Here is a 23,350-nt window from a genome sequence, read left to right on the forward strand (position 1 = left end):
CATTGGCCAAGAAACTGGTTCCGAAATGAACTCAGTTCAGCGAGCGATCGTGCAAAACAAACAGGCAACAACAAGCACAGACACTCGCACACTGACAACTACAGCGACAACCACAGCCACAATAACCAGTCGGTGTCAGCCAGTCTGACTTTGCTTTTGCTTTTGCGTTTGCCTTTGTGTTTGCGTTGCCAGTTGCTCAGTTCGGTTCAGTTTAGTTCAGTTCAGTCTTTATTCGGGCCCAAACGCGTTCGCTTGGCCAGCGCGCTCGTCCATGTCGCTTTCCTCGCCTATCGGTGTGTGCGTGCGCCTGCCTACGTGTGTGCCTGTGCACGCGAGTGTGTGTGTGTGTGTGTGTTAACAAAATGTGATTAGCAAAAATACAAAGAAATCAGGCATAGTGGAACAAGGCATTGTGGCTGAAACAACACTCGGCGGTAGTAACAGTCGCTACTAAAAAAAAAAAGGAAACAACAATAAAATATATGTATATTAATAATAGTACACACAAAAAACATATCATTCGAGATATACACGAAATGCGAAAATTTGCATAAAAAGCAATGCGCTGGCGCGGCAACAAAGCGCGGCCGTAAAAAATAAGTAACGCCAACGACAATTCTGAATTCTGAATTTTGTGCTTTATCGGCAGCAGCAGCAACAATTAAATTAATATTGAACTACACCCAAAGTTAACAAAAGTAGCAGCCATAAAAAAATACAACACCACAGCCACAGCAACAACAACAAAAGCGGCAACAACAACAAAAGCGGCAACAGCAACAACCACAAACGTTGTCTACCTTTTTTACCTTTTCAAGTCGGTTTTTTTTTTTTTTTGGTTTTTTTGGTTCGGTTTGGTTTGGTTTGGTTTGGTTTTGTGTTGCTGCTGCAAGAGCGATTTATTGAGCGATCCGAATCCGAATCGGACTCCGAATCGCACTCCGAATACGACTCCGAATCGCACTGCGACCAGTTCCCGTGGCCCGAAGTGATACTGATATGACCAGCTGTCTGCCAGCAGCCGCAGATGCAATCCGGTGAGTTTCGCCCATTCACCGTTCAAACTCACCGCATTCAAATTCGTTGAGCGAAAGATACTTTTTGTAAAAATGGCATTTAGTGATCTTTAAACATAATCAACGCGATAAACGTAATATGAATATGAAATTGTGTTTATTAAAAGTGTAATATTATCTTATCGTGAATGACTACAGTTTGGTTTATCAAATTTATTAATTAATTATAGGTCTAGGTATAAGGTTGTGCTTTGGTATCTAAACATATGTTAATCATGCTGTCTTAGGCTTCATCGCAGACTTCTTTTAATAAATAAGTTCATAGCTTCATACACTTTAGAATAAAGTTTACAGCGTAAAGTAAGAATTTATAGCCCAAGATCAAGAGTTATTCACTAAACTTTTTTGTTTAAATAAAAAGTTGCCCAGGTAGCGGCTCCAGAAGTTCTCCGATCGCAGGCTCCAATCGCAAAGCCCATTAAAAGTGCCAAAATGTGTGCGCCAGTATCTGTGGGGATATTTGTATATACATACATACGTATATATTCTTGTTGTTGGGCTAATTCGCGGCAATTTCTTCGTTCGCGGCCTTTTCATTAATAAGTTTCACGCGCCGCTCATTTTTCAACATACTCGCACTCCTGTCCCCGAATCACCTCGTCTGTGGATCGGATTACCGTGTTGATGTTGTCTTTACTTTTCGCAGTGCCCGAATACCTTGCAGGTGGGAAGGGGACGGGGAAGGGGAAGCGGTACGAATAAATTATAATTTTTTGCTAATTCGTACATGTAGGTAGTTTGTGGCTTTCAGTGGGGTAGATAACATAATTTACCTGCTGATGCAATGCACTTAAATAATTGGCTAGAAACGGAGATGTTTGATTTTTAATGCATTCTGATTTGGAATAAACAATTTATGTTTATTTATATTTTTTACACACAATCGAACCCAATAATTATGGATGACATTTGCAACCCAGTTTTCAAATTGTCTAGATATAAATATACTTTCAATCAGAGGCATCCCAGTCACTCCACACTCCAACCAAACACCAGGTAGTCAGAAACCTTTTGGTCGCAGACGCAAAAACGGTTTGTGCGATGGAAGTTAGAGGAAAACGAGTTTTCCAGCGACAGCGACTAATACTAGTTATGTATGTTTTGCGACTATCCATCCGACTAGCCAAAAACTCCTTTTTCCCCCGAGGTGCCTTGCAGACTTTGAACCGACGTGTAATTGCAGTCGCAAGTTGCAAGTTGCTGGTTGCAGGTTGCAGGTTGCAAGTTGGCAGTGGCTACTGTCTACTGGCTGGTGGCTGGTGGCGGGCAGACGAGACATTTGACGCTCCTCGGGGCACATTAGATGGCATTGGCCAGGTATGACAATGGAATGCACAAACAAGAACCAAACACTTGCCAAGCACGCAATGCGACTCGGTGGCGGAAAAGCTCGGAATGCTCGCTGGATCAGAATACGTATACGTCCAGTGTGACGGTTATGTGAGTCGGCGACTGGCTGCCCGGTTCGCGGAAACTCCCAACAAGGAGATCCACGAAGGCCGTGCCACTTGGTCGACTGCTGGTCCAGCCCTGGCCAACAGGTAGGGTTACTCATAGCGAGGCATCTTCGCATCTGTGTCGCCATCGTCGTCTGGGAATTGAGTCATTCGCACGCTCTTCTAAAAGCACAGACAGACTCTTGTAAGTCGAACTGCGATCTTGTCACGTTCAAGATCTACAAATTGCGTGCATATCTTTTTCACCCACAATATTCACGAACTTTGCGTCATCGAGTATTACACATTTCATATCGCTGGATTTTAGAATATTGAGTCGAGCCTAAGCCTAGAAGTCTAATTGTGGTTTTAACAAATTCTACAAAAAAAACTACTGTTCCTATTTCATCAGCTAAAATGGTTTCAAAACCTATACATTTCGTGGTTTTTAAACGTTTGAAGTTTGAGTTAATTCACCCAAATGGTAAACGCCCTAATTGACCCAAATTGTTGTCCAAGTCCAAGAAGTTAGCCAACTAAGTAATTTAGTGGTTGGGTTTATTCCGTTTCTGAACTCTGCCATTTTGTGGAGCAATGCAAATAGAATCTAAACGAAGAGTTATGGGGCCCCGAATATTGGCACAGCCTTTGTTTCCACTCTGTCTCCGAAATCTGGAGACCCTCCTGCCCCTCCTCCGTCTCCCCAGTCTCCTCGGCCTCCTCAGCCACCTCTGCGATCTTGGGCCCGGGGCTTCGTGTGTATTAACCTGCCGCACCGGTTTCGGTTTATGTTTTAGCCAACGCCATCATCCATTACTTATACCCGAGCTCGTACCCCTTCTCATACATATGTGTGTTTCTATTTCTCTTTTAATTTTCTCTCGGGCGCTCAAAGTTGCTGCTGCTGCCGCTGTTGCTGTTGCTGTTTCTGCTGCTGCTGCGACTTGTTGCTGCTTCTTTATTTATTTTTTAACCAGTTTTTCTGTTTGTTGTTGGTGCTGCAACCTGAGCGCGAATGAGCCATAAATAACAACAACCACAGCAGCCCAGTCGCTGTCTTCTGTCTTCTGTCCCGATTTCCAGGAAGCAAATGTCTGTCCGTCCGCTTGCCTGTTTGTCCGTTTGGCTGTTTGTCCGCCCGTCGAGAGGCCCAAACCCAAACGCAAACCCAAAGCAACCCGTCCCGTCTGCAATTCGCGTGCAGAGCCGCTTTGCCCGCCTGACTGGCCGCTATGGATTATGCAACTCTTGGTTTTGGTTTTTGGTTTTCCGTTTTCGGTTTTCAGTTTTCAGTTTTTATTTGAAAATTTAATAACCGAGGCGTTGGCGTTAGCGTCTGCTTCCTTGATGGCGCGACAGCCGCGCGAAATGACTTTTCTGTCAGCTCTTTTTGTTTCTTTTTTTTTTTGTGTTTTTTTTTTTTCTGAAGCGCCCACGGATTTTGCCAGCCAGCAAATTCCCGGTTGATCCGCTAAGTCGCGGCTAATCCCTAGCCGGCATTTCGCTCATCTAATCAAAAGACCTGCATTCCACGAAGGTCCAAAGAAGTCGACGGCAAGTTGGACAAGAATTTACCGCTGCTATCTATCAGCGGAACAGCGGGCAAACACAATTAGCGTTTTGCGGGGAAACCCCATGGAAAACAGAGCCGAATCATTTTCGCAGAATTTCTGGCCGACCAGCACACGGCGCAGATTCTCTGGGTAAACAAACTGGCTTGGGCAATTAATGTGGGCCAATCATGCACTCATTGCGAATTAGTTGAAGGTTCCATAAAGATATTTGACCCAAATTCGATTGCCATAAAGATAGTTCGTTTAGTAAGTAATAATTCGCTTGGATTTCCGATATCACAAGTTCCATGGCTACATATAACATGAGAAATACATTCCATCAGGGGCGGAGCAAGGGCATCTTGGCTGAGAGTATCTTAGATAAACAACGAGGCAGTGCAACAAGTATCTATATTTATACCACTACTTCTATATGCACTTTCGGGACAATCGAGAATAGAACTGCTCTGGAGCAACAAGTATTTTGGCGAAACCTCTATATACAAATGCAAATGCCCGGCGATAAGATAAAAAGTGGCTGCCAGAGGCGCCTGAACTTTGGCAATGGGCCAATTCCAAACATGGCAGTGAAAAAATGCACTGACTGAAATAAGCAAATACGCCCGACTATCTCTCATTGGATATAGTCGTAGGATTTGCTCAATGCACTCCCATTAAGTGTGATTTCTAATATATTAAAAGATCTTTATACATGTCAGTTTATAACAATATATTTTGGTCTCATCAAGAATCAATTTAAATATTTTTTAGTTGCCGCAGATGAAGAGTTTTGAAGAATACTAATTGGGGAATTCTCCACGATGCACGAACTTTTCAACAAAGTGCTCGCCAAACGCGATCTCTCAAGAGCCGGAGATCTCTTTTCCGTGCCGGATGCGGATATAGTCGACGACATCACGGAGGTGGTAGGTTATCCACAGCACTAAATCATAAAACCAAAACTTATTTCATGAAATCCCTTTAAGCTTTCCGAGATCAGTCCAATCATTTCGCATGCGGACTATGTGAAGAACAACAATGACCAGAGTGTGGTGGAGATCTGTGTGACACGGGTGCTGTCCTGCATTCGGGAAACCAAAACTGCGGAGCGGTACTGTGCTGCTCTGGTGGATCTACTGAGGACCTGTCTGCTGTGGAACCTCCAGCCCTCGGGCACCACAAAAGAGGAGCCACCGCACGCCAAGATCGCTGCCGATATCATCTCTAGCATTTTCCTGGTAAGACAAGGTTCTTTCTTAATATAGATCCTATTTATTGACTATATTCTATTTTATTTTCTTTAGAACTATGACAAAAAAGAACTGATGAAAATAGCCCTTCCCGTCGCCGTGCAGTTCCTTCCAAAGGGAAACCGTGAGCTGTCGCGTAATTTGGCCAGTTACTTGTCACTGGCGGCCATCGATCACGCCTGCTTGCTGAGCCCTCACACGGAGTCCGTGATGGAGTCCATCCTGTCTGGGAACTACGGTCTGCTCCGAGTGCTTTCGCAGGTGTACGAGGTGGCTCCGGAGGCGGTGACGCCACATGCCCCACTGCTTATGCCCCTCCTGCCGCAGTGTGATCCGCAGGAGAGGATGGCGGTGTTCCAGCTGTATCTGCTGATCGTTCAGAAGTCACCAGAGGTCTTGGAATCGTGTGTTCCCCAGCTCTGTGGCTCCCTGCTCGATAGCGACACTTGCAGCATAACCATGCAGATACTGCTGAAGCTTTCCCAGCACTCGCCGAGTCTTCTCGTCGACCATTTCGAGCAATTGCGCCTGGCGGCCAAAACGAATCCTGGTACGATTCCGCTTTGTGCCCAGATTATGACTACCGCGGGAATCGGGAGCAAGGAGACGGCCCAGCAGGCTCTGGACTTTGTGCTAGAGCACCTGCCCACGCAGGCACTCCTCCAACAGGAGGCCACGCGTCTCTGCTCCGCCTATCCTGTGTTGTTCACCGACAAGGTACTGGCCTGTGTGCGGCAAAAGAACGCTGCACTCAGCTCGCAACAGGATGTGGGGAATGGCTTGGGCAACAAGACCTCCGGTGGCGTTACCATTGTCAGCTTGAACAGCTCCAGTCTCAGTCCGCCTCTTAAGCCAGGTGAGCTCAACACTAATAAACTCAAATATATTCAGTTCTTAACCAATCTCTTAAAGTTCCAACTGCCGCACCGTCTGTAAACACAACAATCGTCCAGCCGGCCAGCGTAGCCAGTGCCACGCCCACACCACCTCCCGCCTCCGTCTCGGCGCCCATTCCCAGCTCCACGCCCGTATCGGCTGCCACGCCCACGCCTCAGCATGCGGGCTACACGCGGCGGGTGAAGTTGGGGGATTCCCGGAGCACAGGTCGTCTGCATCCCGCCAGCAATACGCACCGGAGTGTGACCCGGTTGAATGTGGCCAGTGGCTCCGTGGGAGGACTTCACAAGAGCATGACACGGCTGAGCAACTCGCAGATTAACCAGCAGCCTGGAGGCAGCTCCAATGGCAATGTGGTGGTGCAATCGGGTGCCACTTCGAAGACGCCAACTGGCTTCAGTAATCCGCCCGTGACACCAGTGCCGCCGTTGAGCAACAACGTGGTCATAACTGGACACAACCGACACGGCATACCTGTGACCTCCGGTGGAGTGACTGTGACCACGTCGCCGTCGAAGGTGCGACCACACTCCCAAGGACCCTCAACGCTGCTCAACTCGAGCACGGTGCTGATGAAGTACAGCACGGATGCACTGAACCAATCGGTGGGCTCGATCTCCATACCACAATCGGCGGCGGTGGCCACTTTGCCATCGACGCAGACCCAGAATGCGGTATCCGTCCATCACGCCTCTCCGGCGCTGCCCCAATCCGCTAGCAATGGCCATGCCAAGTCAGTGATGAAACTGCCAGTCAACGGAAATGTGAGATATTTCAAAAAGATAATGAATCATATTAACTGATATTAAACCTATTTACAGAGCGAAGTGATCGTGTCGGGACCCACCACCAATGTGGCACCTCGGCGCAGCGATAATACCAGCAGGACCCTACTGAATGCCAACAGTGTGATGGACCAGCGGATGAGCACCTTTGAGCCATACCAGATTATGCGTGATCCTGTCCAGCAATTCTGCGAGAAGAACTTCAATTCGATCAAGTCGTACATGGACGAGGTATCGCAGCACCTGCCGCCGCCCACACGTTGCAGCATTGAGGGTAAGTCCTTGAATCCTTCCAATCCTTTCCTCAATCTCTAACTCCTTTCCCCGTACATCCCGCACATAAACACACATCCCCACACACACAAACACATCACACAGTTTCCAATGAATTTGCAGAGCGTCGTACCAAAAAGGTGGCCAAACTGCACTTCGCCTGCCAGATTCGCGGTCCCCACTGCCTCTACTCCAAAACTTGCTTCACGATGCGAACGCGGAACCCCAAGACCTGGATACATATGATGTTCCTGGACTTCCAAGTGCGGCATTTCGTGAGTGCTCTTAACTTTTAACCTAAATTACATTCTTTTAATTTTGTAATAATTTCCAATTTTTAGGTGAAGGAGAAGTGCGTGCTGAGCACGCGGGAGTCGGGCATTAGCAATCTCAAGAACATTTGGCAGATACTCAAGTGCGAGAACCGCAGCTTCACCGAGCTGGTCACCAGCCAGTTTCCTCAGGTCAAGGTGGGTCACTCCCTCTTCCAAATAGCATTGGCTATTGTATTGGCTGGTTAGACAAATCCCTAATAAAATGTCATTTTTTAGGACCGCGAGATCCTGGTGAACGAGCTGCGTCACTCGGGCTTTCTGGATGTGTTCGAGGTGTCCAAGACAGACAAGTCCAACCCGAACTGCAATGAGTTGGAGTACCAGTGGGGCTGCTTCCTCTGCAATCATCCGGACAAGGCGGTGGGCTTCCTCAATGGCAGCAATCAACCCATGATCGAGGGTCAGCTGAAGGAGAAGAAGGGCAAGTGGCGACTATTCAGGCGGTGGCGAACGCGCTACTTCACTTTGTCCGGAGCACATTTGTCCTGCAAAGGATCTGTGAGTATAACCAGAGTCATACTTAAACTTAAAGCTTACTATATCATAAACTATTGCAGAGCGGAGGTGAGAGCATCGATGTGAATCAGATACGATCGGTGAAGGTATCACGTGGAGCGCGTAACATACCCAAGGCCTTCGAGATCTTCACCGCCGACCAGACATTAATACTCAAGCCCAAGGACGGCAAGAATGCCGAGGAGTGGGTGCAGTGCCTCAGCATCGTGGTGGCCCACTCGCAGGCCCGAGATAATCCCACGGCCAAGACGAACAGCTTGCCCGCCCGCAGCATCGGCAGCAGCAAGCCCTCCTTCTAGGATTCTAGGATGCGATGCCATCCCAACACCCCCATGTGAGATTATTTGTAAATGTAAAGACAGAGCAACGGCAACACACAAAAGACAAAAACAGACAAAGGATCGGCGAGCAAAGGACTCTGCCGCCTATATACATATGCATATTGCAATATATCATTCTATATATATACAAATATGATATATACCTTGGGCCAATGTCCATAGACTTATCTAGCGTGTACTTACCATTTCAAGGGATTTCAAAAATTTTGCGAAATTGTTTTTATCATTTATAGTTGATTTTTATACATATGTATTTAGTTTATGCTTATTTATTGTACGTGTATTAAACAAACAGCTTGCTTTCGCAATCGAATGCTTCAGTTATTTTCAGTACACGGGGTTTGACTTCAACCAAACCCGTTTTCAATCTCAAACTAATGACTGAATGGCAAATTGTAGCTGCAATCATAATTTTGGCAATGCGGCAAGGAATTTATCGTTCTGAGGTGTGCCATATCTCAAAGGATACTTCAGGCGATTTCTCATAAGCAATTGTTCGCTTTCTAAATCAAGCTAAACTTATTTGTATTCTGTTGCGCTATATCATCTCAATTGGTGTGGCATGAAGGAGCGTTTTAGTTTGAGGTGCTACTCAACAAAATGTAACTTAACTCTAGGACAAATTTGGTTCTAAAAATTTGCATAATACTTGGAGCCGAATACTTGGTAACCCATGGGCTTGAGAAATAGATTTTCAGACGAAAAGTATGCAGCACTGCAAGTCTAAATGCTGCAGGGTATGCTATATTAGCTAAATGCAAAACCAACTCAAATGGAATTCTAGAGCACTTGTACAGTGGCTTGCAAAAGTCTAGTTGCAGTATGGAATGGAATGAGTTCGTTTACATAAATATTATTTGGACGTGGTTAAAACATTAAGAGCCGCAATCGATGCCTTTTGAACTTGGACGCAAACATTTGTAACTAACTACGTAAAAGTAAACAACGCTCAAGATCTAATAGTTAACTAGACAAATAACAACAGTTTTTGACACAATTCAAGGCGTGGCCACATCGCCGTTGGCATTGTGATCCGTTTCGTTTGATTCAAGCAGCTGCGTCCAGTTGGCATTCGTCCTGACCACCTCGATGTCCTGGCGCAGTTGCTGGAGCGGAGAATGCAGCTCCGTGGGCAACGCATCGTCCAGGACGCGCGAGACGTGCTCCAGTTGATTGGCATAGATCCTAAGGCGTTCCACATTGTTGTTATCCTGCTGAGGGGTTTGGACCTGAAAAATGTACTACTTTTAATTACAAGAAGTTAGGTATGGGTGATCGAGACTCACCTGACTACCATTGGCTATATCGAGGTATCCACGGACTCGTGGATCTTTCAGCAGCCCACCCGCCTGCCACATTTTGAGCAGATTTAGAATTCCGAGGACGTCGCCCTGGTCGGAATCCTGGTTGGGAGATAGCAGGCGCATGGGCGGGAACTCGGTGGTGGGCGATAGCTTCTTGTAGCTGCTGCAGAGTGTGCTCAGTGTGCAGATGTCCTCGTTGAGGCGCTGGTCAGGATGATTAGTCAGGATGGATGATATGCAGTTGTGGAGAAGCAGCAGCGTGGTGGTTACATGGCAATTAGTTTGGGTTCTCATTTTAAACGAAATAGTGCACTTTTAAACTTGATTTGGGACTGTCGTACCATCGAGTTGTCGTTTGTTTGATGATTGTTCGATGATTCAGGTGATGATGAAATAAGGCGAAAGAAATTATATCGGAAGTTCGTTCAATAGCTACGACTACGGCACAACTCAAAGATGTCAATAAGCCAAGTAATTTATTCAAAATTATAACTACAACTAAACTAAATCAATCAAATAAAATAAGATCGCGAACGAGATTGGTATACAAAATATGAGAGTATATATCTGACGGTAAACGATAACGGATATATAGAAATGTCTTCGAAGGATGCGCAACAGAAAAGTCCATAAAATGCTCAGCGGCAATCAAGTCTTAAAACCTTACGTCGATCTCATTGCGATGCCGCTGCATTTCGGCCTTGGCGCCACTCAGATCGCTGCCCTTGATCATCAGCTCTTGGGTGGCATCCATGAGTTCGTCCTGCAGCTTCAGGTTAACGTCCTCCAAGTCTTTTAGTTTCTCCAGCATGTCCTCCTTGTGCTGCTGCAGCTTGTTCCTGAACCACACAGAATTTATGGATGAGTTTCTATTCAAAAATAGATCGTTTAAGTTCAAAACTCACTTATCAACTATCAATTGCTGTATGCAGTTGTCGTTGTCCAGCTGAACCAGTCGCAGGACCTTGAGCAATTTGGTCACCAGGGTATCCACTTCGATCACCTGATCCACCACAGCCTGGGCGGTGCTGTACTCCATTAGCGAGGGCAACTCCGTCAGCTCCGCCAGTGAATCATGGCAACTCAGCTCCTCCGTGTTGCACTGATCGCGAGGACTAGAATGAGAGTTATATAAGCTACAAATCGGATAAAGTAACATCGAATGTAACCTACTTCATGGGCATGCCATTGATCTTGTGCATGTGCAGCTCCATTTGCTGGCGATTGGTGATGGCCTGGGATAATTGCTGCAGGGAGTCATCCCCACCGGCGCCCCCATTCATGTGGTTTGGATGGCTACATTGACTAATCAATTCCGTGGGCAGCTCTATTTGGGAGATCATTCCCGTGCAGGAGGAGACCATGTTGTGCGAATGCGAATCGTGGTGTACCACATCCTCCAACACGTTGTCCATCATCAGCAGGCAGGGTTCCGTCTCAGAGTCCAGCATTTCCGTTGAATCGGAATCATCTAAAGATTACACATAGAATATTAATATTTAATGCTTTTGGAAGGGTATTTTTTATAATACCTCCATTTCCCTGAGGCTCGTGACCCTGAGTTCCTGTGGTAACCGCTTGAGTTGATCCCAATCCGACTCCATTCTTTTTTCCCACCTGTCGCAGAGACAGGCGCTTTCCGGAATGGGTGGTGGCTTGGCGAATGGCACCGATGACAGCGGCGATGAAGGACTGATTGCGCTGCGGGGATAGGGAACCATCGCTGGCCAGGACAAGAGTGTGAATGGCATCGCCACTAGCTGCAGGACAAATGGGCAGATCCAGGCCATTGGGCCTCTGTCCGTTTTGAACGTGCTCCGACTCAGCTTGGAACCGAATGTCCTGTGAAGGTAAAGGGCATTAAATATTAATTATCTAGCTTACGGTGTTCAGAAAGTATAAGCTCACCTCCAAGTCCTGCTCGGAAATACTGTAGGAGTAGACGAGCTGTTCCACTAGACCATCCAAACGGGAGTGCAGTCCCGAGAGGGCAGTGGATGCTCCAGCCACAGAGGCATTCTGCTGGTGGATGAGTTCCCTGGACTTGTTCTCCAAGGCAGTGAACTTGGTCTGAAGCAGACGATTCTCCTGGCGCCTCTGCTCATTGAGTCGCACTAGGTGTCTGCACTCATCCCGCAGCACCTTCGCCTCCTCCTCGCGATTGGCCAACTGCGATTTCACGGCTTGATAATCCGCTTCCAGATCCCGCAGAGCATCGCACTGAGCTGCCTTCTCGTGCTGCAGGAAGTCCTGCAATTCACTGGATTCCTGTTCGATGGCGGCCTTCTCCTGCAGCAGCAACTGTTGCGTGGCTAGGGATCTGCGCATCTCCAGCTGGAGAGCTCGACACATGGCCCTCAGCTGGCCAATTTCCTGCTGTCGCTCGAAGAGCTCATGGCCACTGATTTGTATCTGGGACTCCAGCATGAGTAGACTGTCGTGACCACTGCCATCACCACTATCCTCCGACGTGGGTGTTCCCGCACTGGCGCTGACCACTCGCGCCAGCTCCAGCATGCCCATCACCCGCTCCGTGTTCAAGTGCAGCTCCTGCTGCATGGCCAGCTTCTCCTCCCGCTCCCGCTGCAGTTTGCCACTGAGTTGGCGCACCTCCTGACGCAGTTGCTCCAGCTCGAATTCCCTTTGGTCTGGCTCCGCTTGGGTGCTTTGATTCCGCTGCTCGACGGCGTCCAGGGCACGTGTTTGCAGTAGTCCGCCGCCCAGGACTTGCTCCAGGTCCTCGCTGGTCAGTGCCGTTTGCACTGCAGTCTCGTGATAGATTCGCGTCCTGGGCGTTGCCGGCTGTGGTCTTCTTAGGGAGTTGACCTTTGAGGTGGCGGGAGCCAAGCTTCTACGACTGGTAGGAACCACCATTACCGAGGAAGTCATGCGAGCATCCACGACTGCTGCACGGCTGATGGAGTTGCTCCTCGATAGTCGCCCCCCAGTGAGATCCTCCACGGACTGCTGTTTCCGGCGACGTGGTAGTGTTCCGCCGGGAGCAGGACTTCCGCGCATTCGATTCGCCGTCACTTCCGGAGTCACTGACATTCCGCGGCGAGCTGCTCCTCGATTCGCCGGCCAGCGACCATCGTCGGAGGGAGTGCCCGGTGTCCTGGCCCGACTCAGCGATGGCGTTCTCTGCACCTGGGTGAGCCGTTGGACGGACTGCGCCCGATTCAGGGCATTGGGCAGCGTATCCGGTTTCTGCGGACGTGCCAGGCGGGACGAAGTGGGCGTGGCCGTGGCCGTGGCACTGGGCACTCGAAACGAGGAGGTCGAAAGGCGCGACTTGTCCCTGTGGGTGGAGGGTGTGCCAGGTGTTCCTGGTGCTGCACTGTTTCTGGGCAGGCTCTCCGCTCGCTTCAGGTTGGCCACCCTGCCACGCAATTGATCCTTGGCCGGAGTGCCCGTTGTCTCCGGCTCAAACATCGCCACTTTCTTCTTCACCGAACCCGTTCTCCTCGGTGGCGATGTCTTTTCACTGCCCGTTTCACTGGGCGTCTGGGCCACCGTGCTCACCTTCAGTTCGCAGCTGTCGTAGATCTCCTCCAGACCATTGCTACTGGTGTAGCCGCCGCTGGTGCTGCTCAGGCCACGTTGCAAGGTGACTCTCGAATGGCAACAACTGGCCACATCCAAGCCACTGTCGCTGCCATCGCAATTGCCCGGGGTGACAACAGATTCGCTCAGCTCCAAGCTGGTCATTCCCACAACCAGCTGCTGCTCCTCCAGGCAAACGGTTGGCTGCTGTTCCTCCGTTCGCGAATCCATCTCAAAGAGAGTGGCGGACATGGCCGGCCACTAGTCGCCTGTGCACGAAATAAAGGAGAAATTGTTAGTCAGAGCACTGAGAAAAATTAAAAATTAACTTAATTTATATAAGCAAATATAATATTTGGATACAACGAGAAATTTTCGTCTGAGACCAGAAAGCTTTTCTGACATAGACTTTATGATTAAAGATCATTAGTTTTTCGCAGTGCAGTGATTCACTTAAGATGACCCACATTTGGGGACGCGTATTTTTGGGATGCTGGCATTTCGGACCGATCCCCATTTTCCCGCTCCCATTCTCTCGGCATGCGACACAAACAAGTTGCATGCCACCGACCTTTTTCCGAAATGCAAAAATAGGATTTGCGAGTACAATTCATTTTTTTCGGTCAAGTTGCCCGGCACGCAACCCAAAACAGATGGACGTCGGACGATGGACGCTGGATGACGGGTGGATGTGGTTGCATCGTGACCAGGACGAAACGTTTGGCCCCCAGGCTATGATTGACTTGAACTAGTTTCCGAGGAGAGTGACATGGCACGAAATGTGCACCTGCCGACATTACAACGAAGTGGGCCATCACCTGGGTCTGCTCGTAAATAAATTATGAGGAGCAGCATTGTCTCGTGGGGTCGTCATCGTCGAAATATCTGAGGTTGCCACCACCACACACTTAGACATTTGTGTGTGTGGCGGCTGTGTGTGGCACGTTGACCCAACTGACAGACGGCTGTGGGCCATCATTGCGGAACTTTCCAAACTCGCATCCAATTTGGCATGCCACATTGTTGTGCCAGAAATCCGCTTCGCAATTCGCACTTTATCACACATCCATCATCATTCTAGTTGAGTCACATTAAGATTCATACGAGACCAGGTCAGAGGTGTTGGTGTTTATTGAAAAGTGCTTTTTTATTTGAAAGGTGTAAATGGTGCTAAGTAAGTGTGTATATTCAAGGTATATTCTTGACTTTGGTAAACCTATTTTTTACACACTGCTCATCACTATATCATCAACTTTTGTAAGGGTATTTCTGGTTCACCACCTAGTCAATGAAGTTGCTATATATTTCCCGCTTGTTTGGCTTTGCATTACAGTCCCAGTTAGACACACGTCATTAGCGTCATGTTTGTTATGCGATCTCCCAGAGATTTTGGGCAAATTTGTAGATGATTTCATCACGCAGGTGAGGTGACTGCGTGACTGCGAAGGGAGATCTGATAATGAAGTTGCTCCAGTTTTCAGCAAATTGGAAATTTATTTGAAGCGAGTTACAGTAAATTGCTGGCCAGACCCAGACTTGGCCAATTGCCAACCGGTTTGGCAGGAATGCCCTTCATGCTCTTTTCCCCCACCAGCATTTTTTTTTTCAATTTTCAATTTTCTCCAACCAGAATGGTAGATCCTGCAAACGACCTTGTTTACGATATGTTAAAGGCTGTCTCAAGTCGTGCCCGCCACTCGGTCGATGCTCGAGTTGACTTTAAAGAGACGTTGCAGCCGGCTTGGCTCGTTTTCCCATCATCCCATCTTCCCATCTAGACATTCAGACATTCAGACATACAGACATCCAGGCAAGACAGCCACCTAATGAAGACCACTCGAAGGCGCTGATGGGGGAAGAAGCCAAGCGCCTCCTCACTGGACCCCCAGTTGGGTGCTAAAAAAACCAACGCAAGCCGAAGCCATAAACAGCCACACATGCCCACACAAAGATACACACATGCACACACACAAAGTATCTACTGGATACACACTGTGGTGGAGAAATAGAAGGGAAAGGATGGCAAGTCGGGATTGGGATTGCATATGGGAACGGGAATGAAGTTGTCGCCGCTAATCCACGAATCGATCGAAATGCCATGGCCCTGGCAGTGAAAGATGCAAGTCTGCCGAGAGGCCGGAAAAAACTAGTTTCGCATCCGAGACTGAGCTCTTATCGAAGTCGAAGTCGCGACTCTGTCACTCTTTCGTTGAATAAACCGGAACAGACGCTGCATGAATGCACTGCGAGAAAACTGTTAGCATAAAAAACTATTACCATATACCCAAATTACAGCAAATCAGTATTTTTTATAAATCTGTAACGACTGAGAATGACATGAGGGAGTAGTCAAACTCAGTTACATTACCAATAACCTTCATTGTTTAGTTATATCATTTCATTATAAACTTTATCTTATACCTAACAAATATATAACTTAAATACATAAATCGTATTTTTTGTGTAAATGAAAGATCACACAGTGTGCAACAGAGAAATACCCCTATTTTTCTCTAAATAAAGATGCAAAATGCAGAATGCAACAATGTTTTAGCGAACAATAGTTCAAGGCGAAAGCAATATAGATACATAGGAGCCCACGCTCGTAGAGCGCGGTGAATAGAAACCCTTGAGGGCGATTTCGTCACGGCACATTAACTCCAATCAATGGGCAGAGTGGGTATTCCCCTTTCCAAGTGGATGGTGGGGAGGATGGTGGAGGTCCACTAATTCGATTAAGGCGCTTGGCAGAGCAAGAATATGTAGCCCGGGCAGCGACTCGACGACGTCGCAATGTCGCCGGCTTTGCCAAGTTAATTGCACTTAGCCGTGTTGTGTGGCAGGGAAATGGAAAACGTGGAAAATGGGGAAAAGTTGCAAGAGATGCAAGTGCCACAAGTGCTGCGCTTAACGCTTCGCTCGGCATTAATTGCTACGTTTGATGTCGCTGATGTCTCTGATGCGTCTGGTGGTGACTGTCAGCGGTCACACACCAATCTCGCCATATCGCAGACATCTTCCATTCATCTCGCATTAGCATCCATTCATTGAACACAAGGAGGAGGCCTCGTCCCAACGATTTCGCGGGATTAACAACCCACTAACGGCTGAGAGTTTAGGATCGTTAAGATAAGCTGGCTTATGAAAAGTTACAGCAGGTACTTTCGCTTTTTACTATCGCAATTCCCAGTTGCACTGTAGTGAAACCAGAAGTTATACTTTTATTTCCATTTAAATGTGATCCGATCTGCTGATCGGCAGAATTCAAGGGGTTATCACATCTGCGAGCGTGGTCAAGCTATTTCCTGGGAACCACTCGGCAATTTGTTCCTCAATTATGCATTGCCATACAAGCAGATATTTATGAAAGTATGTGTACTCCAAATCGCATGACAATTCAGACCAGAATCTGCATAGACAGTGCGCGCTATGTCTATAAGGTAAGCTTGATACAACACTTTAATTTAAGGCATTGGAAAATGTATTTGCCAAACAGCAAGCGCACATAGAAACTTAAGAATATTCTACTAGTTTTGCCATACATTCATGGAACGCACTGCCTGCATATGCATATGATTATTTATGCGATCGCAGTTCCTTGGCCACTGATTCTGCGCCACATGTTCGGGCAAAAAGGGGAAACACAAACGTTCACTTGCATAAATTTCTCCACCCATTTCATTTCGTCTGTTGTGGCAGTTGCATTGAAAACAATTTACTTCCCCATACATGCAGCGGGTATCTACAGCAATTTATTTATCTTTTATGTCGCAGATTGAAACTGGGGGGATTAGCGGAACCCCTGCCATGGCCCAATGCCCACTTTCTGGAACTGGTATCCCAGTTACTCGATGCTCGAGGCACTCACTGGATGGCTGTGAGTTAGTACTGGCGATTGGTTAATTGATATGGAAACGGGTGCTATGGCTTAACCGTGTTCTAACTTCCAAAACAGGTGGTCGTGCGTGGGTGACTGCCACGCCCCATTGGAGAAGTCCACTCCCCGAAAAGCGTTTTTGTTGTTTGTCAAAACACTTCCTGTGCTGCCAGCGATCCACGAAACTCAAATGAAGTGAAACATTTGTGCCGCGAATTACAATCGAGTCGCCCCCGGTCGGTGCCCCTGCCCCCATCCACACCTCCCCCCCTTTTGGAGTTGCCGCCCGCATCTGCCGAACAGCCCAGACCCATTCCCCATTCCCCCTGCCCCACCCCAAAAGCAAACACCATCCTCTCCGCCCCCCCGGTGCAGTTATAATGAGTTGCAGTTGCAAGTTGTGCGCACAGTTTTCGTCTGGGGGACGAACGTCAATTCGAAACTGCGCACCCAAAAAAAAGTCTCATATAAATAATAGCTTCAAATCATAAAAAAAAATAAAATTCATAAAACACAACACAATTTAAAATTTATTACAACTCAACTCTTTAAATCTGGTAAACAAATATGGAAGTTAGGGTAGCATAAATAGTTTGTACACAGAATTTCCCTCAGTGCAGCGAGTAGTTTTTATTGGCAGAAGGGGCAGGGGCAGGATTCATGCCAGTGGGCAGTTGGGGAAGTCGAAGAACTTTCCGACTCTTCCGGGTTCTTGCCGCCCATCCGACTATCTGGCTTCGCCTATTTTGTTTTTTTTTTTGTTTTTTGTTATTTTGGTGTTTTCGTTCTGTATTGCACCTGCCGACTTATCGCGCATTATGCACACAGAGCGGACCAGAAAATTGTAAGCATGATTTTCTAATTCTTAGCCGATTCCCCTGTCTCGTCTCTGCGGCTTTTCTTCATTTTTCTTTTCTTTTTTAGTATTATTATTTTTTTTCCTCCAAAACAGTTTCAATTTGTTTTGGGGCTAACTCCCGCCATCTATATGTATGTATGCTATGTGTTTGGGGTATCAAAGAAAGAACTGAAACCGAAAAGGGGCGGGGGCGGGAACTGGGGGCGTGGCTGGGCCTTGTAGCGCTGCCAGCTGGCTGTCACGAACACGGGTTTTGGGGCTCTGGGGGCTCTTGGGGATCGGGAATATATTGGGTAACGGGGATCAGGGGATCGGGGATCGGGAATTCGGCACTAGCCATCAGATATTGGGCAACAATAATACGAGTAGTCGACGTAGCAGGAAGAATCGGCCGACTGAATCGCTCAGCGCTTTTGAAGTTTTCAAGTTGTTGCCTCTGGTGTGATGTTGTTGTTGTTGTTGTTGTTGTTGATTCAGACGCAGCAATGTTGCTGTTGCTGTTTTGCTGTTTGATGCCGTAAACTATAAACAATTTTTGGCGGCTTCTCAGTCAACAGCAACGGCACGCAAATGTTTCGCTTTGCATTTGCTGGAAAGTTTTATCGAAAAGCAGATTGAGCAAGACTGAAAGGTAGGCAGCTCCAAGAGCTTGAAACTACGTCAAATTCTGAGGATTACACTGACTTCAAAAAGGAGTAAGTATTTACAGAGATGCATTCAATGTGCCTTTAAACTTCATGTCGTAAAACCATATTACATTGTTGTAAACTACTTGAAGATCATTACACTTAAGAACACACTATCATTATGAATTATTAATAAGAATAAAAAAATTTCCATGGAACGTGCAAGTTGCAACTTCTATTTGCCATGCAAAGGAGTCATGCGATTTATTAGAAGAGTTTCCATATCTACAAACTCCTTTCGCAACCGAGAGAACGCATTAATCATGTGCTGAAACACATGAATTGTCTAAGAATAGATTTTATTAGCCTGGCAGCGATTGAAATGTACTCCGCCAAGGGAATGGAGTCTTTCTTGTGACAAATGTGCCGCACTTGATTTGTTTCAGATGTGCGGAACGCAAACGTCGAGGGCGTAATATCGTTTGTTGGCCTGGTCCAATTGCGAACCGGAATGGACCGACGGAGACCGGAATGAAATGGTGACTAGTGACTAGTGAGTAGTGAGTAGTGAGTAGTGAGTAGAGCGTTTTTTTGTGAAACTCGCCGGCTTAATTAACAACCCATTGCGTTGGCAATTACGCCAACTACTGAAATTATTTGTCATATGGCGGAGAAAGTCGAGATTGCGGTCTGATCTCCAACGCGCTGTTTGGATACAATATGGCCTATGGCCACTTGGCCACTTGGTTGGTCTTTTAACAGTTTGGGTATCAAAGAAAATGGCTCTTTACGACATGCCATAATACACATAGTTTTCATACCAATGCGAGTAGAAACAATGAGTGCTGTACTTCACGCTCCGCAAAGTTTTTCAGCGGCATGCGCCACACGACACTCCGCTGCCAAAAGGGGGGTAAAAGGAGGGTGGACTAGGGGGGCGGGGCGGTCTTGACCATTGACCAGCAACGCTTGGAGTTGGGCTTGACTGGAGGCGATCCATAAAACCGAGCCAAAGCCATGAGACCACACCGCAAAAATTGTACAAAATGTGGCTCAAAATGAAGGTTTTATCAAAGTAATTCTCAGTAATGCACTGGCTAAGTAATCACTTTAAAGTTATTTTTAGACTTTTGGTAGGGAGTTTATCTATAATCGAAATATTTCTGTGATATGATAACAACATATTTGTGTACCCAACAGTGTCAACTGTAGATAAGTGGCCATATTTTCGATATAAAAGAAAGAATTGTTAATATATTGCTGTGTCATATTTTCCAGTCACAGTTCCAAAAGGTGTATGAAAAAACCATGTAAAATCCATTAGAATCTCTTTTGATTTTTTCTCGCAGTGCATACAACGCCGCAAGCGGCACCGACAAAGCGAATGGAAAGCATCTGGAGACGCCTGAAAGTCTCGCCTGAGAGCCTCGCTCATTGTCAACGTCTCAGTATCTCAGTGTCTCAGTATCTCAGTGTCTCGAGTGTTTTGGCAAGGTTCCAGTCCAGGCAGGGTTTCCAGAAGGCACAGTTCTCCAAGGCACAGCCCGCTGAAACGGAATAGCCAAATGGCCATTGTCTGGGGAAAGACGAGATGATGAGGCGGCTGCAGCTGGAATTCTCTGTTTGCTCTGTTTGCCCGCGTTTATCGTGTTTATCGTGTTTCCAAGGGTTGCCAAATCAAAACGAGGCGAATCTGGCCATTCAACTGACCTTGAAAACCACCCAGACATGTGTTCGCTTTTCAGTCCGTTACTGATTATAAACAATGCTAAAATTTGGACAAGTTTAAAGGCGGGCGGAGTGTGGGGAGTGTCGCCAAAAACAGGCTCAAATCAAATCAGTGAGCTGCTAAATTTCGCACACTTCAAAAACTTGTTTATCATAAATTATGACCATTGTTATTGAGAGACCCGCTAATCGGGCATTTGTATAGTATATGCCAGTTATCGGGGGAAACACATTGAAAATGCAATGGGTTATTATCTGATGGGAGAGGGGGGCCGTCAAAGTGGTGGGAAGTGCTAAAAGTGGCAAGCGCTGATAACTCCTATCGCCAATTGGTGTGTGGGAAAGCGAAATGTGTCACACGATTTGCTGGAAAGAGTGGAAAGTACAAGAACGGAGGCTTGTTTCTTGCACTTGTTTCGTGCACCGGAAACTGCACTAATTGATGCTTAATTAGCGATTTCCTCAGCTCATTCCACTCTCCATTACGACATCCCCCACTCCCCCATTCCGAGCTGCAAATTGTCGCATTATGGAGTAACGGCTGCCATGTCCGCTGCTCCATCAATCGGGGCTTATGAATATGGTAAACGCTACTTAAGCAGGCCGGAATACAGCAGGAAAAATGGGAGCATCTACCAATTATTGATACAAGGAAATGGGATTGATTGAGCCATCATTGCAACTAATTACCTAAGCAAGGGTTTTACATTTCCCATGCTAATTTAAAAGTAATTGCGTTTTGGATCCATATTATTCATGCAAACTCCAATGAAAAAGTGCACCTAATCGCTTTTTGCCACATTTTTCTTTGTATCTCTAATGCAAAAACCCCATGCTGACCTCCATCTTGCAGCATAACTTTTTGCAGTGTGTCAAGTTGTGACTGTTTCCCTGACTGACTGACTGACTGACTGACTGAGTGACGGACTGGCATTAAATTGCACTCTTCCTGATTGCTTCGTCGCTTCAAAATCGATTATCGCCGAAGTCATGCAACTGAAATTATATTCACCGCTTGCCACATGCATATACATATGTGCATATGTATATACGCTTTTACATACAAAGTTAACGCTGCATAATGAAACGGGCGACGTGGCTAGGATACAAAATCCGGAAGCCCCCCAGTCCGGCGGTCCTGACCTTTTTAATTTCAGCTAAAAACCAAAGCCACACGACGCCAAGACGTGGGGCAAAAAACCTCTGACCCACCACAACCACCCCCTCGCCCACACACAACGAAGTGGCTTCAACTTAAGACGCAGCTCATATTCGATAACCACTTTCTACCCGCCAATGGGCTACAGTGGAGATTGAGCAAGCTGAACCCGTGTCCTGATGCAGTTAAAGTTAGAGTTTTGCATAACCAAAACTTTCATTTTTTTAAATATTATTAAATTTAAATTTATTTAAATTTTATTATATTTAAATGCAGTGTGAACATGCATAACATTTTTCAAGTGAAAGCTAATTGACTTTCCTCAATTTCTCCAATTTTAAAAGAATATAAAAAGGACATTAAGACATAATAATTAGGTGTTACTAATTGATTTTACGCTAAAACTGGTATTAACTAACAGTTGGTATTTGGAAATCTTCGCAAGTTTTAGTGAAAGGAACTCCAAAGCAGTTGTGCTCAAAGCAATATACTCCCAGAATGTTCTACTTAGTGGTGTTCCACTGTGGCTACTCACCCACGGAGCTGGAGTTGAAGGAGGAAAACTGTGCCAGCGGTTGAGGCTGCCGGAGTTTTGTTCGTTGATTCGCTCGTTTGCTGTTTTGTTTGTCGGATTGTTGCTGTGTTTGCTGTGTTCGCTGCTCAGTTGCTGTTCCTTTGGTGGGCGACGATGGAAATGTCAGAGGGTCGCGGTATTACGACCTCCCAGGGCATTCTCTTTTCGATTGTATTTTGTTTTTTTTTTTTATTTTTGTTATTTTTTCGTTTTGCCTGATAATTCTATTATTGCTCTCGCTCTCTTGGGGGGAGTGCAAAATAATGGATGGCAATTCGCGGACGGAAATTTTGCGAATTTAGCGAGTCGCTTCAATTTTGTGCAAATTGAATGCACAAACACTGCGAAATGGGGAGAAATTATGAACTCCGTTCTTCTTCCTCCTCTCTCCCACACACACACACACGCACACACGTGCACGCGCGAATTTTCGTGACAGCTGCAGCTGGAGAAGAAGAAGAGCGCGAATGATCGCTCAAGGACTCAAAATCGTCCTACTGTTTCCTCTCTCGCTCTCTCTTGTTCAGTGCCTTTTGTTGTTTCGTTTACCTAACACAACGCTTTATTTGTATTGCCAGGACTCACTCACACTCACGCGCGCACGTACACCAACACTAGCGCACTGCAGCTGAGCTCAACGGAAAAATCGATGATGAATCTGCGAATTAAAAGTTAATAGCCGCACATCGATTCATTTCCCGCAATAGCCAGTCGCTTTAATTTAGTTTTTCAGCCTTGTTTTTGCTGCTGTAGAGGAAAACGACAGCAAGGCTTCGTTGAAAAACCCGTTCGGCGCGCAGGAAAGTCGGAAAAACAAAAATCGAAGAGCGGCTTGGTAACAAAACGCGCCCACTCGCCGAAAACAACAAGTTTAAATATTAATTTAATCGATTTTTATTTACGAAACCATAATATACATATGTATATCGCAATTACTCCATGCGGGCGAACAGAAACACACTATCGCGTCGAATTTATTTTCGGTTGAGTTATAAAAATTGTTTAAATGCCGCAGGCATTAAAGAAATATCGATGTTTCTTTAATAATATTTTTAATTGCTAACCGAAAAAACAGCGCGCGCTGCTGCGCTCTCTCGAAAAATTACAGAGCAAATGCGCTGCGGGTTGCTTATATAGATTTTGAAAGTATTAGAGAAACCGAATGGAGGTAATGCAGAAATACCAAAGCCGGGAATTCCCGCTCTCCCAAGCTGTTAA

General features: G+C 46.5%; 2 protein-coding genes across 3 annotated transcripts; one reads left to right on the forward strand and one right to left on the reverse strand.

Moving 5' to 3' along the window:
- Positions 1–213: 213 nt before the first annotated feature.
- LOC120447740 (protein melted) lies at positions 214–8,580 on the forward strand. Of its 2 annotated transcripts, none has more exons than XM_039629286.2 (10): positions 214–1,037; positions 4,837–4,991; positions 5,052–5,303; positions 5,370–6,171; positions 6,228–6,976; positions 7,034–7,271; positions 7,376–7,545; positions 7,612–7,740; positions 7,822–8,103; positions 8,163–8,580. In XM_039629286.2, the coding sequence occupies exons 2-10, from the start codon at positions 4,887–4,889 to the stop codon at positions 8,418–8,420; spliced, it is 2,985 nt and encodes a 994-aa protein (XP_039485220.1). In that variant the 5' UTR covers positions 214–1,037; positions 4,837–4,886; the 3' UTR covers positions 8,421–8,580. The 2 variants fall into 2 exon arrangements, with proteins under 2 accessions (XP_039485220.1, XP_039485221.1); XM_039629287.2 differs by having other exon boundaries at positions 7,394–7,545.
- A 578-nt stretch (positions 8,581–9,158) lies between these two features.
- Positions 9,159–23,224, reverse strand: LOC120447739. The gene is made up of 9 exons (XM_039629283.2): positions 22,682–23,224; positions 22,094–22,473; positions 11,675–13,578; positions 11,299–11,608; positions 10,940–11,237; positions 10,672–10,881; positions 10,434–10,605; positions 9,749–9,970; positions 9,159–9,691 (listed from the first exon to the last, which is right to left on the reverse strand). The coding sequence occupies exons 3-9, from the start codon at positions 13,559–13,561 to the stop codon at positions 9,461–9,463; spliced, it is 3,330 nt and encodes a 1,109-aa protein (XP_039485217.1). The 5' UTR covers positions 13,562–13,578; positions 22,094–22,473; positions 22,682–23,224; the 3' UTR covers positions 9,159–9,460.
- Positions 23,225–23,350: the final 126 nt, after the last annotated feature.

Source organism: Drosophila santomea, chromosome 3L (assembly GCF_016746245.2).
Source record: "Drosophila santomea strain STO CAGO 1482 chromosome 3L, Prin_Dsan_1.1, whole genome shotgun sequence".
Lineage (NCBI taxonomy): Eukaryota > Metazoa > Arthropoda > Insecta > Diptera > Drosophilidae > Drosophila > Drosophila santomea.

Bases quoted from the DNA above. Each gene is read 5' to 3' on its own strand.
- LOC120447740 (XM_039629286.2), top strand. From the start codon at position 4,887: ATGCACGAACTTTTCAACAAAGTGCTCGCCAAACGCGATCTCTCAAGA. The intron at 7,272-7,375 runs GTAAGTCCTTGA...CACATCACACAG, and splicing joins CACACGTTGCAGCATTGAGG to TTTCCAATGAATTTGCAGAG. The intron at 8,104-8,162 runs GTGAGTATAACC...AAACTATTGCAG, and splicing joins ATTTGTCCTGCAAAGGATCT to AGCGGAGGTGAGAGCATCGA.
- LOC120447739 (XM_039629283.2), bottom strand. From the start codon at position 13,561: ATGTCCGCCACTCTCTTTGAGATGGATTCGCGAACGGAGGAACAGCAG. The intron at 11,609-11,674 runs GTGAGCTTATAC...TTACCTTCACAG, and splicing joins TTTCCGAGCAGGACTTGGAG to GACATTCGGTTCCAAGCTGA. The intron at 9,971-10,433 runs GTAAGGTTTTAA...CATCCTGACCAG, and splicing joins GGCATCGCAATGAGATCGAC to CGCCTCAACGAGGACATCTG.